Source organism: Brassica napus, chromosome A2, assembly GCF_020379485.1.
Source record: "Brassica napus cultivar Da-Ae chromosome A2, Da-Ae, whole genome shotgun sequence".
Taxonomy (NCBI): Eukaryota; Viridiplantae; Streptophyta; class Magnoliopsida; order Brassicales; family Brassicaceae; genus Brassica; species Brassica napus.
The window spans coordinates 211,215-229,660 of NC_063435.1; the positions used below are offsets into that span (position 1 = coordinate 211,215).

General features: G+C 27.8%; 2 protein-coding genes across 2 annotated transcripts; one reads left to right on the plus strand and one right to left on the minus strand.

The window, feature by feature from the left end:
- Positions 1-203: 203 nt before the first annotated feature.
- On the plus strand, positions 204-12,573 carry LOC106422725 (putative two-component response regulator ARR21). Its single transcript, XM_048747133.1, has 9 exons — positions 204-7,823; positions 8,581-8,757; positions 9,008-9,466; positions 9,583-9,659; positions 10,015-11,196; positions 11,291-11,410; positions 11,965-12,051; positions 12,143-12,187; positions 12,281-12,573. The coding sequence occupies exons 1-9, from the start codon at positions 7,700-7,702 to the stop codon at positions 12,356-12,358; spliced, it is 2,349 nt and encodes a 782-aa protein (XP_048603090.1). The 5' UTR covers positions 204-7,699; the 3' UTR covers positions 12,359-12,573.
- Positions 12,574-13,101: 528 nt separating this feature from the next.
- Positions 13,102-16,333, minus strand: LOC111208256. Its single transcript, XM_048747138.1, has 4 exons — positions 14,422-16,333; positions 14,050-14,087; positions 13,830-13,972; positions 13,102-13,570 (listed from the first exon to the last, which is right to left on the minus strand). Exons 1-4 carry the CDS (start codon positions 14,807-14,809, stop codon positions 13,177-13,179), a joined length of 963 nt encoding a protein of 320 aa, XP_048603095.1. The 5' UTR covers positions 14,810-16,333; the 3' UTR covers positions 13,102-13,176.
- Between the last annotated feature and the right edge of the window lie 2,113 nt (positions 16,334-18,446).

Consider the following 18,446-nt stretch of genomic DNA (forward strand, 5'->3'; position numbering starts at 1 on the left):
AAAGAAATTATTGATATTTATAGGTGCGAGGGGGATACTGTGACGTCAGTGTTTTTGTGTGTTATTAAATGCTTTGTCTTTATTTGTGGATAAATCAATTACCGATTCCACGGTTTTTTTTTTCTTTTTCTTTTCTGAAAATTAAACTTATTAATTAAACTGAAAAAATAATTTTTTTTATAAACCTGCTGAATCAAACCGAATTTCTTACTAAACAAATCAAAATTTGGTTTGGTTCGATCCAAAATCCCAGGCCTAGACTCTACTAATTGTGATTTTGGTTTGGTTCGATTCAAAATACAAGAATTGTCCGTTACAAACTTCATCAAAGAACCGACCCTTTCATCATCTTTTTTCTTTTTAGTTACCTCCCGGCCCTTTCATCATTTTAGTGAAACGGTCACAGTTTATTGGGGAAAGCTGGTGGGATCTGTGAGACCCATGACAACTTTAATAACAATGCCAAATGCTATTAGCTGTATAGGCAAGTAATTTTAAAGGTAATTTGGCTTTTTCTTAGTTGTTAAAGATGTTTTTTTAAGATGGTATTTCAAACAGTTTAAACTACATATTCTTTTTTTTTTGGAACTTTTACATATTCTTTTACTTTTAAACTAAAAAAACTGCAGATTCTTGTTGATAAAGAAACCGAGCGTTTCATCATCTTAAAGCAGCAATATAAAAAAAAATTGATTATTGGCTTATGCCTAAAGAAAATGGAAAAAAAACGTTGACAAACAAAATAAAAGAAGAAAAGAAATACGTTACGTAACACTATAGGTCGACAACAATATAAAAATGAAACATATAAATATAAATAAATTTAGCTTCATAAAAATACAAAATATAAATTTAGCTGCAACTGACTAAAAAATTATATCTTTCAATAAAACAAATTCTGGCAAAGCCACACGAAATTTATTTGACACATAGTAAATTAATTTTTATTAATAGATGTACTTAACTTTTCAGAAAAAGTCTATTTAAACTAATATGTTCAGTAAAAAAATCTTTGTACAGTTCTTTTCGTTTTGTAGAGAGTGGAGTTGTTTGACATGAACACACAAATTTGAAGCGGTGAAGATTGTCTTATTATGAAGAGTGTGGCAGTACAACATTTTAAGTGATGTCTATGAGTGACACAGCTTCAAGGTGCATGGAGATGCATTTGTATTCTCTAGTGTTTATTGGTTTTGGTAGTTTTTGGAGAAGGAATATATGTATCATCTAAATTGTCTTCTACTTAATATATGATTTTGGATGTATAGAAACGGACATTACCATCTTAGCGTAACCGTTTTCTTTAGTCTACACGATTCCATCCTCGAGCATATCGGTTTGGTCTTTTGTGATAGGTCGTGTTCTCTGTGTGCCAAATGCCATTTGCCTATTGCATGCCAAAGACCAAAAACATGCAATTTCGGTTTGTAACTGCAAAACAAAAACCTTCTGTAACTGAAATAGAACTTTACTTTTTAAAACACATTGTTATTTTTTTAATTTTAATACATTTGTTTTAGTTTTATCCTTCACATAATTTATTGATTATGCTTTTAAACATAGAAGATTCCAGCATTTCATTTTGAAAGGACATGCAAGCCAATTCGCCTACATTTCTCCTAACAAAACGATAATAAAAAGATTTTATATATTACTTTTGGAGGAAGTATAATTGGATAATGTATGTGTAAGTCACTTTGGGTATCTAAATATGATGGAATGTCTTGACTTCTTCCTTCAATTAACACTACAACTAGTAAGTCATGTACAAGTCCTTTTTTGATCCACTTTGTCACTTTACTAGAAAGCATCTTCTTTGTTGATGCTTAGAGATGAACTACACAAGATAGTATGTAATGTCGGATTTGCTATATGGATAGCGCTTTTAAAGGAAAGTGACATTATTGAGTGGATTTTATAACCCTAAATATAGAAGCTGGTCCACAATCTGTCTTTCCTGTTGACGTCTAATCCATCAGTGATGTAAGATTTTGGTTGGAAAGAAATGTGTAAGCGACATCGATAGACATTAGCTTTTAAACTAGTGAGTTCCATTGTCTCTAGTGAATAATGATAAGAAAACATGAATCACGCACTACCTTTTTGCATATGCATAGCACCATATTGTCATATGAACTAATACCACGAATCATACATTGTAATTTGAACAAGTGATCAGTCGATCTGTAACTACATGTTTAGTTGCATTATCGACAACATTAATGGTATGATATTTTGACTGCAATGATATAACAAATATGTAAACAGTTATTACAAATATAAACATTTTCTATATTTACCTAGCTGTACCAATCGAAAAAACTATTTCCATTTTATGCGTCACAATTTACAATATATACACATGCTAGGTTGATTCTATGGGATTAGAATTTAGTATGTAGTATTTCTGTGCATTTTATGCGTCACAATTTTCTATATTTTAGTTGTTTGTTTGTTATAACTTAGGAACTTCTAACTCGAAGGCGTATCTATTTGATATCTTATAAAAATTTGATTCAGGATTTCGTTTATATTTACCTATGGGTCTATGATAATGTTTAGACCCAAACGATATGGGCCCATAAATCGAAGATGATTGATCTGTATATTAAAACGAAAGCTATGCTACAGCCAAAAGGTTGAAGTCTATATATAAAAGAGTGAACAAATCAGTTTTAAGAAATTTGAGATATAATCGTATATTATGTATTCGGTAATATGGGTTATACATTATGATCTATGTATTAGATTCTAATAATGTCGATACCCGAATCTCGTTTGCATTCAGGAGAATTCAAACATATGCGAATATTAGTATTTTTTCAATTTTAAAGTATTTGTTTGTTAATGTATATTTCCATCTTAATAGTTTTTTTACCTAATACATTTTATAATTCACTTTTTTATCGATGTCATTCAATATTCATATATACTATGTGACTTTTATGCGTTTATATATGGATACAAATATTTACAAAATACATAACTTAGCATAATTTATTAATATTTTATTTTCAATTTTAAAAGTTTTAAATAGTTTTGTAATATAATTTTATATATTAAAAATAATAGGATATTATTTTAAATATATATGTAACTTTTCTCATAAAAATTTATCGGTTCACTTTTTTGAATATTAAATTACATATATTCCTCATAATTATACTGTAATTGTTTCGTAATTCTAAATAGATTAAAATTAAATTAATCATTTTCTTGCTTTTAGCTTGGTTTAGTTTGTTGGACTTATAATATATTTTTGTTAGATTATATATAGTTTGATATATATATTAATTTAGAAAAATATTGTCGGTTTAAAATTGCATAACTATATAATAATATTATATGGCTGACTTAGTTATGCCTTTTATTTTGAGTATAAGAATCATGATGGTCACTTACTCATTATTTAAGTATATTGAGTTGTATATATTCGTTTAAAATGAATCACAACTATTGTTTTGTTCTAATCAGATTAAACTGATTAATTTTTATTGTATTTATTTTAGTTTAATTTTTATATTTGAAAGTATATTATTTATTTTTTAAATAAAATATTTATACTTTTTTGAAACTATGTTTTATGTATAGAAACCTATATATTTTAAAAATCATAGATTTCTTCTTTTATTTATCTTGTGTTATGAAAATATGAAAAAAATTAAAAGTTGTTATGAATATATACTTATAACTTATAATATCTATATATAATTACTAAATATAGATCACCTAGATGAATGCATATATCTAGATATTATAAGTAAATAAAATAAAAATATTATTTATATACATGCATGAACACGGGAGACTCAACTAAAAGTAAAAGTAATTTGTATATATATATATATATTACTTCTTAATTTTTTGTAACTTAAAAAACTGATCAAAATTTATTTGGCTAAAACATTTACTTTATATTTTAATTTGATCGCACATGTTTATTATATATTACTTTTAAAAAATATATAATCTGTTCATGCTATTTAAAATACTTTTATTTGGTTAAAATTATTTTAATAGTGATAATATTGTTTTATCTTTTGAAATAAGAATCTAAAATCTTTTGTGAAATTATATATATATATCTCTGTATTTTAAAGCTTATAGATATTTTCCTTTCCTATTTATGCTGTTTTATAAAAATATTAAGAAAATTAAAATCTGTTATGTATGTAAGATCTATGTATTTTATATATGTTTACATTTTATTATTTATTTTATTGTTAAAAACTAAACCATAAATTATAATTAAAATATTTAGGAAAAAAATAAAATAAAAATAGTTTATGATAATTATTAGTTCATCAAAGTTAATTTTGCAATTAACTATTATGAGACCAACACGTAAAAATTGACTTTTCAAATAATATTATATAGATAACCTAAATATTCTTTATATATCGCGTAATCTAATAAATAATGTTTATGTATTTATGATTGAATTTTTCTAAACAAAGTCAGCCTTTCTTTTTTCTTTAACCAAAAAAAAAACTTTTCTTTCATCCGTACAGCAGTACCATGCGTTACGGTTAATAATACCCAAACATAAGTTTAAATGCATGGGAGTAAATGAGAGACTTACTCTTCAATATAATTTGTATGCTTACAGAACAATTTGGGTTATTGTAAATAATACTTTTCTGTTTTATAAATTTGCCATTATGACATTTTTTTCTTATTATATAAAGAGGATTATTTTGATAATCTCAATATAATATATAATTGCTTTAGTTTTAATAATAATTGTAAAATAAATTGATACTACAAATAATTTATCTATCTCAATTAATATTGGTTAAATAGATATAACAAATAAAAAGTAAATGAATTTAAAAAAAAAAGAGCATGGTTGACTATTAAATGAATTTAAATATTGGTCTAATCTATGTAGAAAATGTTAAAGTTACACTCTTTATGAGCATGGTTGACTCAATAATTTTCTAGACTTTAGGGCAATACAAAACTAATACCCTTTAAACTTTGTTTTAATGTTTAATAATCTTTTAAAATATTATACATAATTTTTGAAATAATATTGCGATAAGATTTAAAATATATTCATATAAAATATTTTGGGCCTTTTATTATATTTTTTAAATAAAAGTACAGATAATTTCAAATTTCAAAGTTTTAACTATGTTGGATTAGATTCGAAAATATCACACCGTTTGTTCCTTATTTAAACCGTTTTTTGTTCGTGAAACAGAAAAGAATATTAATAAAATATTCAGAATGGTTTAAGAAACTTAGTTTCTCCTAATTATTAAATCATGCTAACATACTTTATTTTCCCCATGATTAAAAACTACTTATTTTTACATGCTTCTTTCTCCTAATTTTTTTTTTTTTTTCTGAAACACACTTCTTTCTCCTAATTACAAACTACTTTTGCGTTCTTAACCACAAAGTACTGGAGCCTAAATAAACTGAAAACCATTAAATAGCCATTTATCAGCAAATCAAGTGTCTTGCATGCAGCTTAACTTGTTCACTTTTTTCTTGCATACGTGTTAATATAACATTAGATTCTCATCACTTGTTTCCTTAACGTACTTTTTTCTGACAAAGGGCTTAATCCTTAACGTATATTTTCACGTACTTTTAAACTAGACGGACAATATTTTGACAACTAGACTGTAGACGTTGAGAATAACTGACTACATTTTGACTTTTGATTAAAGGCGAAAAGAAAAAGAAATCGCTAACTAAAGATTAATAATTATTGTTTTCTTTAAAAACAAAAGATTAAGAATTATTGCAAAATATAATATTTTAAAAGAAAATGTTGAGTTTTAATAAATGACAGTGATTATTTTATACATGAATATAAGCAAATAAAAAGTCGTGGAAACTATTTATAAGATTCTTTGAAAAATGATTTAAGAGATTGTCAAAAATGGTAAAAAAATAATATTATCATGTTCTAAAATACGACAAAATATATTATTATGATGTTTTGTCAACTTTTATTATGATATTTGAACATTATTTTTAAAATAATATGTTATAATTCACTGTGTAAAAATTGTTAGTTAAAATCAAGCATTCAATTTTTAATCGATGATTATTTAATGATGATAAATCTAAATTTTGGAGTAAAATATTTTTCTTTTACAGAGAAACTTTTAATAATTAATTAATTACTAATTTAGTTTACAAGAAAATTTTAAATATAACTGATGAATAGTATGATTGATATTATATATTTTTAATATTTTAATTTTATTCATTATAATAACGACAAAATTGTCGTTAAATTGCTATATAACATTACATACTAAATTTTTACAGGTATTATACTGAAAAACTAGTTTTCAATATTCGAACCGCGACAAAAAATATCTTTGACACGGTTTATTGTCTTTAACGATCAAAACATTTAAGAATGTACAACGCTTTTAACACGCATAATTTTCATGCTATACAACAAAAAGATATTGTATATTGACAAAAAAAAAATTCATAAATTAAATAAGTAGGTAAAAATGTAATTTTATTCTTTAACGATCAAAACATTTAAGAATGTACAACGCTTTTAACACGCATAATTTTTATGCTATACAACAAAAAGATATTGTATATTGATAAAAAAAATTTCATAAATTAAATAAGTAGGTAAAAATGTAATTTCATAAATTATATATCTAAATGTTATTCCACAATTCATTAATCAAATTAAATGACGTTTTATATTCTACATTAAACAATAGTGACATTTTTATGGAGTATTTTTTTGTTATAGTGTGAAATCGTTAAAACCTGATCAAACAATTAAACTGAGAGAGGTATTTGTATTTTCAACTCATTCTTGTGGTTCCGTACGTGAAAAGACAATAACAAACAGTTTTGCTTTACCATGAGTTATTAAGAATCAACAGGTGCATATGTTCCTTTAAGTAATTTTGTTGTTTGGAGAACAAAATCTATCTCCTAATCTGCATAATATTTTTAATCAGGAAACCCGAAGAATATAGTTGTATATCAAATCTTAGTTTAAGCTACATTATGTAAATGTGAAGATCTTTCATCTCGGGATACAACTTTATTATAGAAATCAGAACTCTGATTTTTTACTATCGCGCAACTATTCTTTACAGTCGTGGTTTCAAAATTCCCCATTTGCATTTTGAAATCCTTAATCTTCCAATTTCATCCAACCAAACAACATTTTATCGTTTTCATAGTTTAAATAATTAGTATGACAGAAAATTTTGATTATATCACATTATTTTCTTATAGATTAACTTAACTGTATAATAACATTTTTATTTTACATACAATATTCAGTATTTTGTCCCTTTCTAACCCAAATCCAAACGAGATTTTTAAAATCTTATTGAAAATCAATCCTAAATGAGAAACAAAAGATCTTCAGAAAAAAAAAACAATTGCATATATTTTGTAGAACTAAAAAGATATATATTGGTAAATAGCATTAACTTTTGCTTACTTTAGTCTAGATTTTTACATAAATTAGCACACGGTATTTTGTTGTTGTATCTCTTTTTTCTAAATTAGTAAAACAAAAAAATATCATTATTATTTCTTTCTAAAATAAATTACATATGCACCACTACAACAATGCCAGATGTTATATTAGCGTGTCTACTTTAGGCCGCCTTTAAATTGAGTTTTCTGTAGCCTGAGTAGTTTATACAGACTTGAAAATACACAACAAAAATATACAAAGACTAGCAGAATGACTTTTGCCCAATCTCTCAACAACCAAAGCTCTGTCTTGAGAATCAATATTATGGTTGTTGATGATGATCCTGTCTCCCGTGAAATTGTGTCACGCATGCTTGAAAGATCCAAATACAGAGGTAAGGTTATCAAATACAATATGTTACTAAGTTCTTTGTAACTTCATTGATATTTGAAACCAATTAGCCGAACAGAAAGATAGTAAAATTTTAGCCCTTTCAAAAGTTACATTTTGTTGAATTTCAAAATTAAATTTCTTAATCATTAGGATGTGAAATCCAGTTACCTTCACACATCTAAATTTTCAATATAGAGATATTTCTATTTTGATGATTTTTAAACTAATAGTTTTGGTTGATACAAAAATACAACCAATGTACTATGTAAGTTTTCAAAAGTATATTGAACAAAAATGTAAAAAAAAAATTGATATGATATTTTTACCCAAAAAATGATATTTACATCGTGTTTTGCGTCACAACATGATTTTTTTTTGTTGGCTTTCAAAGTTTAAAACTAGAGCAAATTAGCTCAATATATTGAAAAGAGTGGGATACCATTGATTTGGGGGAAAATAGTAATGATGGGGGGAAGAAAATTGAAGGGAAATAGGGTATGAAGTGCAAATAGGGGAAAAGTTGTGTGTAGGGAGTACAAATTCTCTTAAAACTAATGGATGTTCTTCAAGTCTACTTTTCTTATAAATAGTCAATCAGTTAGCCTTTCATAGCCTTTCAAATAAATTAGTGTATAACTAACATCCATTTTGCACTTTGTTCTCATTTTAAAAAGGTTAAAACAATTAAAAGTAATAATCTTTGTACTTTAATATTTTCCCATTACATTTGAATCTTTACTTTGGTCAAATGGCTTTAGATCCATCTATGGAGATCACAGTTATAGCTGTAAGAGACGCAAGGGAAGCATTGTCTACTCTTAAAATCCAAAGAAACAACATCGATCTTATAGTCACAGACTATTACATGCCTGGCATGAATGGTCTACAACTCAAACAACAAATCACTCGACAATTTGGCAACTTTCCGGTCATAGGTCTGTTTTTTTTTTTTTCTTTTACAACTTACATACAACTGAAAAATTATAATATTTTCTTAAAATAGTAATAATATTTTTCTACAAAATTATAAAATTTTCCTAAAAGTTGTTGTATTTTTTCTAAAACTTTTGGTAAGAAATTGTAATATTTTTTTTAAGAAACTATAATATTTTGAAGAAAAATTAAATTGTTTTGCTATAATTCTAAGTTTTAACTATTTTTCTTACATTTTATAAAATATGAAAGTTATGTCATCGGACACCAACAAAGAACAAGAGAGTTTAGCTTGTGGATCGGTGTGTTTCCTTCCAAAACCCATCAAACCGACTGACCTACCAAAGATCTACCAAGTTGCTTTTACTTATAAGAGGAAGGGTAAGTCCATATCAAGGACCGAGCACAACCACATGGATACAAATGTTAGCATCCCTCAGCAAATCCAGTTGCTTCCTGAACAAGCTAATGTCTCAAAGACCAAGAAGAACAAGAAGTTCTCATCTAAATCAGATTCACGATCTGTGAACAGTTTCAATGGAAGTTGTGATAGTACAGATGGTTCACGAAAAAATCGAAAAAGAAAATCAAACGGTGATTTTGGTGATGATGATGAGTCTTTGCCGCAGCCTTCCAAGAAGAGTAAGCTTTCGTGGTCGGACTACCTTCATGACCTTTTCTTACAAGCTATCCACCATATTGGTCTTGACAGTAAGTGTTTTGATTTTTTTTTAATTATAACGTATTTATACAATACGCAATATACTGTTTATTTTCTTACATTTTCTTACAAACTTGTTTCTTTGCTGAACTTGAATCTTCCAAAGAGGCTGTGCCAAAGAAAATTTTAGAGTTCATGGACGTATCATACTTGACAAGAGAGAACGTTGCCAGCCATTTACAGGTTTGATCATTGATCTCTTTTTTAATGTTTTTTGATGTTTTAAACGGGATTATTATTTTTATTTTTAACAACAATTTATGTAAGTCAACATTAAACTAACGAAGTTTTAAGGAATATAGTAGTATTTTCGTTAAAGTAGTATTTTAAATACTCTGTTAAACAGTGTTAAAGAAATCTTAAAGTTAACTACCAATGGATTTAAATTGGTCTATTTTTCATTGACCTAGTTATAACTTTTTCTTCTATTCGTTTAAGTTGTGTGTTTTTTTCTAATTGCTCTCCATTTTTAAAAACTATAGATCACTAGATTGTGTATCACTCACCTTTAGTTAACTAAAAACTGTTTACCATACAGAAATATCGAAATTTTTTGAGGAAAGTCGCGGAAAATTCAGGCATGTTGCATGGAAGAGGCATGGAGCCGTACCATAGTAACTACACAACCTCTTCTTCTTGGTACGACACAGGTCTTAACAACAAATCTAGCTATTCCAAACCTAGACACGGTCTTGGACAGTCTAGGCTCTTATCCAACACATGTGAACCTGTCCGCTTCAACCAGATGCCTTACAACCACATGAACCGGTTATCTACCTATGAGCCGCACCGTACTGGATCAAACTTGACCATGCCCATCAAAAGCAACCTCAGTTTTTCAACGCAGCCATTGCAAAACGAAGGAAGTAGAAGCTTTCTTGAAGCAACCGTGACGGCGAACAAAACTGGCCAAACATCTCAAGTTCTCGGGTTTGGACAACATGGAATGTCGGCTATAAATGGAAATAATTTCAACGACAACACGATGAGCAGCTATGCAAGTTCAACTTCTAATCAACCAAGAATTAACAGCCATGGAAGTTCGACTCCTAATCAACCAGGATTGAGGAGCTATGGATGTTCGATATCTAATCAACCAGGAATGAGTAGCTATGCAAGTGTATCTCCTAATCAACTAGGAATGAGCAGCTATGGAAGCTTAACTCCTTATCAACGAGGAATGAGCAGCCTTGGAAGCTTTACTCCTACTCAACCAGGAATGAGTAGCCATAGAAGCTTGACGCCTACTCAACAAGGAATGAGTAGCTATGGGAGTTTATCTCCTAGTCAACCAGGAGTGAGTACTCAACCAGGAATGAGCAGCAAGGGAAGCTTGACTCCTACTCAACGAGGAATGAGTAGCTATGGGAGTTTAACTTCTTATCAACCAGCATTGAGCACCCATGGAAGTTTATTTCCTAATCAACCAGGAATAAGCAGCCACACAAGCTTACCTCCTACTCAACCAGGAATGAGTAGCTTTGGAAGTTTAACAACTAATCATTCAGGAATGAGTAGCTACGAAAGTTTAACTCCTACTCAACCGGGGCCTAGCAATATCTCATACGGATTGCTCTTAAACAATGAAAACACTGCATATAAGCCTCAACCACATGCCTCTACAACTATACAACTGGATAATCTCAGCATGTATGATGACCTCGGCAATATTAACGAGATTCCTTGCGATTTAAGTAACTTTGACTTCGATCATGACAAGGTATATGTCTTCACATCCCAAAATGTTTCAATTATGTATATATACATGAACTATATGTTGTGAGATTTTCTTGTCTGATATGTGATACGAGCAGCAACAAGAAGAAGCAGTATCTGCCAACAAATTTGAGATCCCTGCAAATCTTGAGACTGAACTGAATCAGACTTCCTCTCTTGAAGAAGATGGTGACTGGACCTTTCTGAACATAAGTCAGGTACATACATATTATTAGGTGACCTTTAGCAATTACAAGATTGTATTTGAATGAACTTCCTATCATAAGATTATACATTATCATATGTTTGAGAATCTAGTGTGTGAAATTTTCTAACTAGATTTGTTACTATTAGAACTTTAGTAGATCTCTGCTACTCTTCTTATAAACAAATATAGGCATTGTATCTAGACATTTGTTCAATATATCTATATATTTAGAAGAAGATAGTGGCTGAATCTTTCTGAACCTAAATCCGGTACATACATATTATTAGGGGATTTAGCAATCACAAGATTGTATTTGAATCAACTTCCTATCAAAGATTATATACATCATCATATGTTTGAGAATATAATATTGTTGGAAATTTTCTAACTAAATTTGTTACTATTAGAACTTTAGTAGAAGATTTCTGCTACTCTTATAAGCAAATATATATATATGCATTGTATCTAGACATTTGTTCAATATATTATATCTATACATTTAGAAGGAGTACTTTCGATATATATAAAGTCTTATTGAATAATATATTTGACTTTGTTGCTAAGGGTCATTTTAATGAAAAAACATCAAACACTTTTGCTGCTCCGGAGACGAATGATCCAACTTTCAACAAAAACCCTAATCATGCTCAGGTACCTCTTATTTGTATTATTTTATAATATTTCCATGATATATCAACGATATTATTATTTTTAACTCTGAAACGTCGCATATATTTGGTAGGAACAAGATGTTCCAGATTTTGATTGGTCGTTGTTGGATTTAGAGGTAAAAGTTTAAACTATTTTTTCTATATAAGTTTATATTGCAGTTTATTGGTCATTGAATATTTTTTGATTAAATTTGTTTCTATATATCTAGAACTTGGCTAATGAGAACGACTTCATGGACTCAATGTTCACCAATGACAACTCAATGTTCACCAATGACATGAATTGAAAAGGGTTCGATCGATCCAAGATGTTCTCAACGGCAATGTTCTCAACGGCAATGCAAAGTAGTTTTTAAAGCAAATATATATAAAGAATAAGAGGTTTATAGATGTATGGTTTATGTTTGTGTAACATATTTCTAAGTGTTGGATATTATGTCTCTTTTTCTCAGCAAGTGTTAGATAATGTGAACTTTTCAATATATATAGTAATCTATATGGTTAGAAATGTCATGTGTTTGTGTTATAGTATGTATATATATATATATATACACACGTACGATCATGTGTTCTAAGTTGGATACTACAATATCATATAGTATCAAGTATAATACGTATGCATCAATGGTAAAAATCGACGATATTGTGAATAAAGTAAAATACTGTTTCTTTTTTAACATAAGCTACGATCAAAAACCATTTCAGGGGGCCTAAACCAATAATTTTACTACTAATGCTATCACTTATTTTTGTGAAAATAAAAACAAACTCTGCAGCAACAGATGGCAAGTTCCAGTATCCAAACCAACTGTAGTGTTAAGCTGTTATTAACCAAGCACTGGAATAAGAGTCACTTTCTGGTGACCACATGAGTTTCATTGTCAGATTCAGAACAACAGCTTACGGACAAAGATACTTATTACTGAGTACTGACCCAGCAACCATTTCAAAACAGGCCCGGGCCCAATAATGCATGCTTTTCATGGGATATATCGGGATTTTTTTTTTTTGGATTCAATTTATTTTTTTAAATAATGATTTATTAAATGATTCCCAAAAGGGTATCTGAGTATATTAGGATATTTTGTAAAAAGGTAACTACGATTTACTGCAATACTCTTCCTTTCACATGACAAACTTCTAAATATTTCTTTAAAATTGAGTTGAAAATTTTATAAAAAGAAAGATATACAAAGAGAAAAAATAGATTAATGTCAAATTTGCTGGTTCTTTTGTTGATCGAAGCTAGCTTGATAGAACCACTTGCCTTTGGCAAACGCAGCAAACCTGCACAAGTGAGAGATAAAAGAAAAAGGGATAACTGCATCAGAGCTGATAGTAAATCTTGATGCAAGTAATCCAAGAAAAGGACAGAAAAGTCGATACTAGCCTTACTGCTTTTGAGCCAGGGACGAATGCAATCTTCATGGTACTTGTGAGTACAGGGTAAAATTATCATTTTCTCTCCACGAACATAATCTGACTGGCATATCAGACACCTGTTTCCCCAATCACATTGTAATTACTTCTTTACAACATTTGTGTAATCAAATTGTTTTTTCTTTTTCGTTTTAGAACTTGCATATGATTTCAAAAAATGGAAAAGCATAGTCTTGGTTTGTAGTGAGTGAACACATTATCCTTTTCAGTTTTTAAATCAGAAAATATGTATATTTTTAAAGGATAATATATAAAAGAATAATCTTCAAAAAAAAAAAATATATATATATAAAAGAATAAGAGAGAAAGTAAGAATACTTTTTATCTTCTATAGAAGGTTGAAACTTGATGGTAGGTAATTGAGAAATTTGTCTCTCTGTTAATCCTATACCACTTGAAATTCTTTCAGGCACTACACTCCGTTGGATTATTTCCTGTGACGTAGGAAGGATGAACATTTCCTATTTCAGACAAAAAGGTTAGTAGAGGAAATGCTAGCTATTGAAAAATTAATAGAATCTTTTTTATATACTCTTACATCGCGTGAATGTTGGCTAGGTCGATCCCTTGAGCGTTCTGCAAAAGTATATTAGAGGTTAATTAACCGGTGATAGACTGAACCGAGTTTTGGTTTACTCGGTTGGCTATACTAACTAAATAGCATCTAGTTGTTATATAGATTATGAGTTTATACGAATACTTATAATCCGGTTTGTGTAAATGTATCTAAACCGGTTTATAGCTTTAGTATATATATAGGAACGAACTGGCATTTTGTATAATTGAGCTGATAAATAACAACATTCATTTTCTCTAACGACTTTTCACTCTCGTCATCATCTTCCTCATGATCAAGCTCCAAATCATCTATAAATACGATTATACGATGCTTCCAAAAACATATCAATACCTGCAGAAGATGATAAACCTGAGGTTGAAGGAGGAGGGGTGTTAGAGGGCAAAGGCCTGCGTATTGGTCTCGGCCTATTTGTTGGTACAAAAAAACTCATCAACCACGATATTATCAACGACATAAAACATCTCCAGCAGAATTGTCTTCGGATGGTAGGTTGATGTTGAAACTGATGATGTTCCCCTGGAATGGAATTAAAGGTTACAGACATGGTAGCTTGGCCCTGAGGCTGATAATGATTCATCGTAGGATAAATGTTGTCAGACCAATGCTCCGGTGATACGAGCGGTGGAGTATCATCGTTTCTATCATGTCGTCTGCGATTTCCCTCGATTCTCCTGGTGATTTCATCAGCTTCACCGAACATGTAATTGTATCCACTCATCTTAAAATATCTATTCAAAAGTTATTTAATATTTTGAGAACTAGGGATGCGTTGATATAGTTGTGCGGTATGACATTTTTATATGTATCGTACTATTTCATTGAATTGCTGGTTATCGTGATTGATCAGTCTTAAATTAAAGCATGTAGGGATCTTTAAGGCTGTAACCGGTACTAAAAATGGAATAAAAGGAATGAAATATGAAAAAATAGAGTGTATTTTATTCTATATTTGTGATCAAAATTGAATAATTATTGATAAAGATAATAAAAATTATGATCAAAATCTGACAGTAAATCTTTAGATATCAAGTAAATACTAATATATAGATATGGATTAGATATTTAGATATTCATTTAAGTACATTAATCTATCTTATTAAGACATCTATCGATCTTATTAAAACAGAAAAATTGCATTGGATCTTACATTTAGTCATGTAATATTACATAAAATGACATTAGTAATTAATGAAAATATTATACATTAGAAACTCTATAATCAATATTCTATAAACTAATAAATACCATAAATTAATAAATTTTTCTAGTCTCAAATTAGACCGGCTCAAAATATAACACAAATAAATAAAATAATAAAATAATAACTTTTTAGAAAATCCAATGTAATGGTCTCATTAAAATTATAAATTAATAATTTATATGTATAAATATTTTATATAAGTACAAACCAACCATTATATTTTTTTTTATATTCATAATCAAATTATCTTTATATTTTCTTAACATTTAGTATATTTTGATGAGATTTAGTAAATTATATCTAAAACAACATTTATATTCTATGAAACATAGTTTATACACACCAAATAATATAATTAAACTAATATAAATTATAAATTTCTATAAGTTAATTAATGTATATATACTAAAATCTAATATTTTCTTACTTTAAGAAAATATATATCTTAAAATATAAAAATCCAAAAAATGAATTTTTTTTTGTAAATTAATAACTCTATAAATTAATAAAATATCAAAATCCCAAAATTATTAATTTATAGATTTTTTACTGTAACTTATAAAACTAAATCTAACTTATAAAACAAAATAAAAAATAAGTATAAATTTTTGGGGTTTAGATACTACAAAATAATTTCATTTAATATGAAATCAATTAAATTAATAGATTTTATTTATATTTTCATAAATATAAAATTATATTCGTTTATACTCAAATAAGTTTTATAATTCAAAATTTATCAAAAATATATATCACAAAATTTATCAAATAAATTGCAGAAATTTAGTTTAAAATTCATAATGAAAAGATTAAAATGTTTGAAAGTAAAAGTTAATGTTATAAAACTTCATGTAATTTCTAAATAAGTGGACTTACCATTATAAAATCGATATTTTCTAGAGAAACATAGACAACAAAGGTTCCAAACCTATTTGACCATCATCATATGTTAGTTTAGGATGCAACTATGCATTGAAACAATATTGTTATAATTTTTAATTTTTCAAAATCTATGTATAAACCCATACAAAATATCAAGTTTTACGTTAAACGCTCTATATACTGAAGCCTAAACTTTTTAGTGTTGTGTTAAAATTTCTAACCATATTCTACTTTTGTATTAATGTATGTTAAACTCTCTTTCATAGTATATAGGAATCGTTATAATTTTTTCTCAATTAATTTAGTAAAAAATCATAACACTCCCTAAATAAGTGGAATAACCACTATAGAATCAGTATTTTCTTGAAAAACAGAGACAACAAAGACTCCAAACCTCTTTAAACATCATCATATGTTAGTGCATAATGCAATTATGCATTAAAACAATAATGTCAATTTTTTTGAAATTTTCTCAAAATCTATGTGTTAACCCCTATGAAAATATTAAATTTTTGGTAAATTCTTTATATAATGAAGCTTATAATTTTTAGCAATTTTAAAATTTGTAACCACATTCTAAATTTGTATTCATGTTATTTAAGTGGTACACGTGCATCTTTCTAATTTTATATCAATTAATTTTGTAAAACTTCATGTAATCCCTAAATAAATGGACTTACCATTATATAATTGCTATTTTCTAGAGAAACATAGATAACAAAGGTTTCAAGCCTCTTTGACCATCATCATATGTTAGTTTATGATGCAACTATGCATTGAAACAATATTGTTATGTTTTTGAATTTTTTCAAAATCTATGTATTAACCCATACGAAATATTGAGTTTTACGTTAAACGCTCTATATACTGAAGCCTAAAATTTTTAGTGTTATTTTCAAATTTCTAACCACATTCTACCTTTGTATTAATGTATGTTAAACTCTCTTTCATGGTATATGAGAATCGTTATGATTTGTTTTATCAATTAACTTAGTAAAACTGCATAGGTGGAATAACCACTATAGAATCGTTATTTTCTTGAAAAATAGAGATAACAAAGGCTCCAAACCTCTTTGAGCATCATCATATGTTAGTGCATGATGCAACTATGTATTGAAAAAGTAATGTCAATTTTTTTGAAATTTTCTCAAAATCTATGTGTTAACCCATACGAAAATATTGAGTTTTTGGTAAATATTTTATATACTGAAGCCTATAATATTTAGCGTTATTTTAAAATTTGTAACCACATTCTAAATTTGTATTAATGTTATTTAAACTATTTTTCATGGTACATGGGCATCTTTCTAAATTTATATCAATTAATTTTGTAAAACTTCATGTAATCCCTAAATAAGTGGACTTACCATTAAAACATTGCTATTTTCTAGAGAAACATAGACAACAAAAGTTTCAAGCCTCTTTTACCATCATCATATGTTAGTTTAGGATGCAACTATGCATTAAAACAATATTGTTATGCTTTTAATTTTTTCAAAATCTATGTATAAACCCATACGAAATATTGAGTTTTACGTTAAACGCTCTATATAGTGAAGCCTTAACTTTTAAGTGTTGTTTTAAAATTTCTAACCACATTCTACCTTTGTATTAATGTATGTAAAACTCTCTTTCATGGTATATAAGAATCGTTATAATTTTTTTATCAATTAATTTAGTAAAACTTCATAACACTCCCTAAATAGGTGGAATAACCACTCTAGAATCGCTATTTTCTTGAAAAACGGAAACAACAAAGGCTCCAAACCTCTTTAAACATCATCATATGTTAGTGCATGATGAAACTATTCATTAAAACAATAATGTCAATTTTTTTGAAATTTTCTCAAAATCTATGTGTAACCCCTACGAAAATATTGAGTTTTTGGAAAATTCTTTATATACTGAAGCCTATAATCTTTAATGTTGTTTTAAAATTTCTAACCACATTCTACCTCTGTATTAATGTATGTTAAACTCTCTTTCATTGTATATAATTTTTTTATCAATTAATTTATTAAAACTTCGTAACACTCCTTAAATACGTGGAATAACCACTATAAAATCGCTATCTTCTTGAAAAACGGAAATATCAAAGACTTCAAACCTCTTTGAACATCATCATATGTTAGTGCATAATGCAACTATGCATTGAAAATGTAATGTCAATTTTTTTGAAATTTTCTCAAAATCTATGTGTTAACCCATACGAAAATATTGAGTTTTTCGTAATGTTTTACATACTGAAGCCTATATAATCTTTAGCGTTATT

Excerpts from the sequence above, each read along its gene's own strand:
- LOC106422725 (XM_048747133.1), top strand. The coding sequence starts at position 7,700 with ATGACTTTTGCCCAATCTCTCAACAACCAAAGCTCTGTCTTGAGAATC. Across the intron at positions 7,824-8,580 it reads TGAAAGATCCAAATACAGAG|ATCCATCTATGGAGATCACA; the intron begins GTAAGGTTATCA and ends AAATGGCTTTAG. Across the intron at positions 11,197-11,290 it reads TTGACTTCGATCATGACAAG|CAACAAGAAGAAGCAGTATC; the intron begins GTATATGTCTTC and ends TGATACGAGCAG.
- LOC111208256 (XM_048747138.1), bottom strand. The coding sequence starts at position 14,809 with ATGAGTGGATACAATTACATGTTCGGTGAAGCTGATGAAATCACCAGG. Across the intron at positions 14,088-14,421 it reads AGGTTTATCATCTTCTGCAG|AACGCTCAAGGGATCGACCT; the intron begins GTATTGATATGT and ends ATACTTTTGCAG. Across the intron at positions 13,571-13,829 it reads CCTTCTATAGAAGATAAAAA|GTGTCTGATATGCCAGTCAG; the intron begins GTATTCTTACTT and ends TTGGGGAAACAG.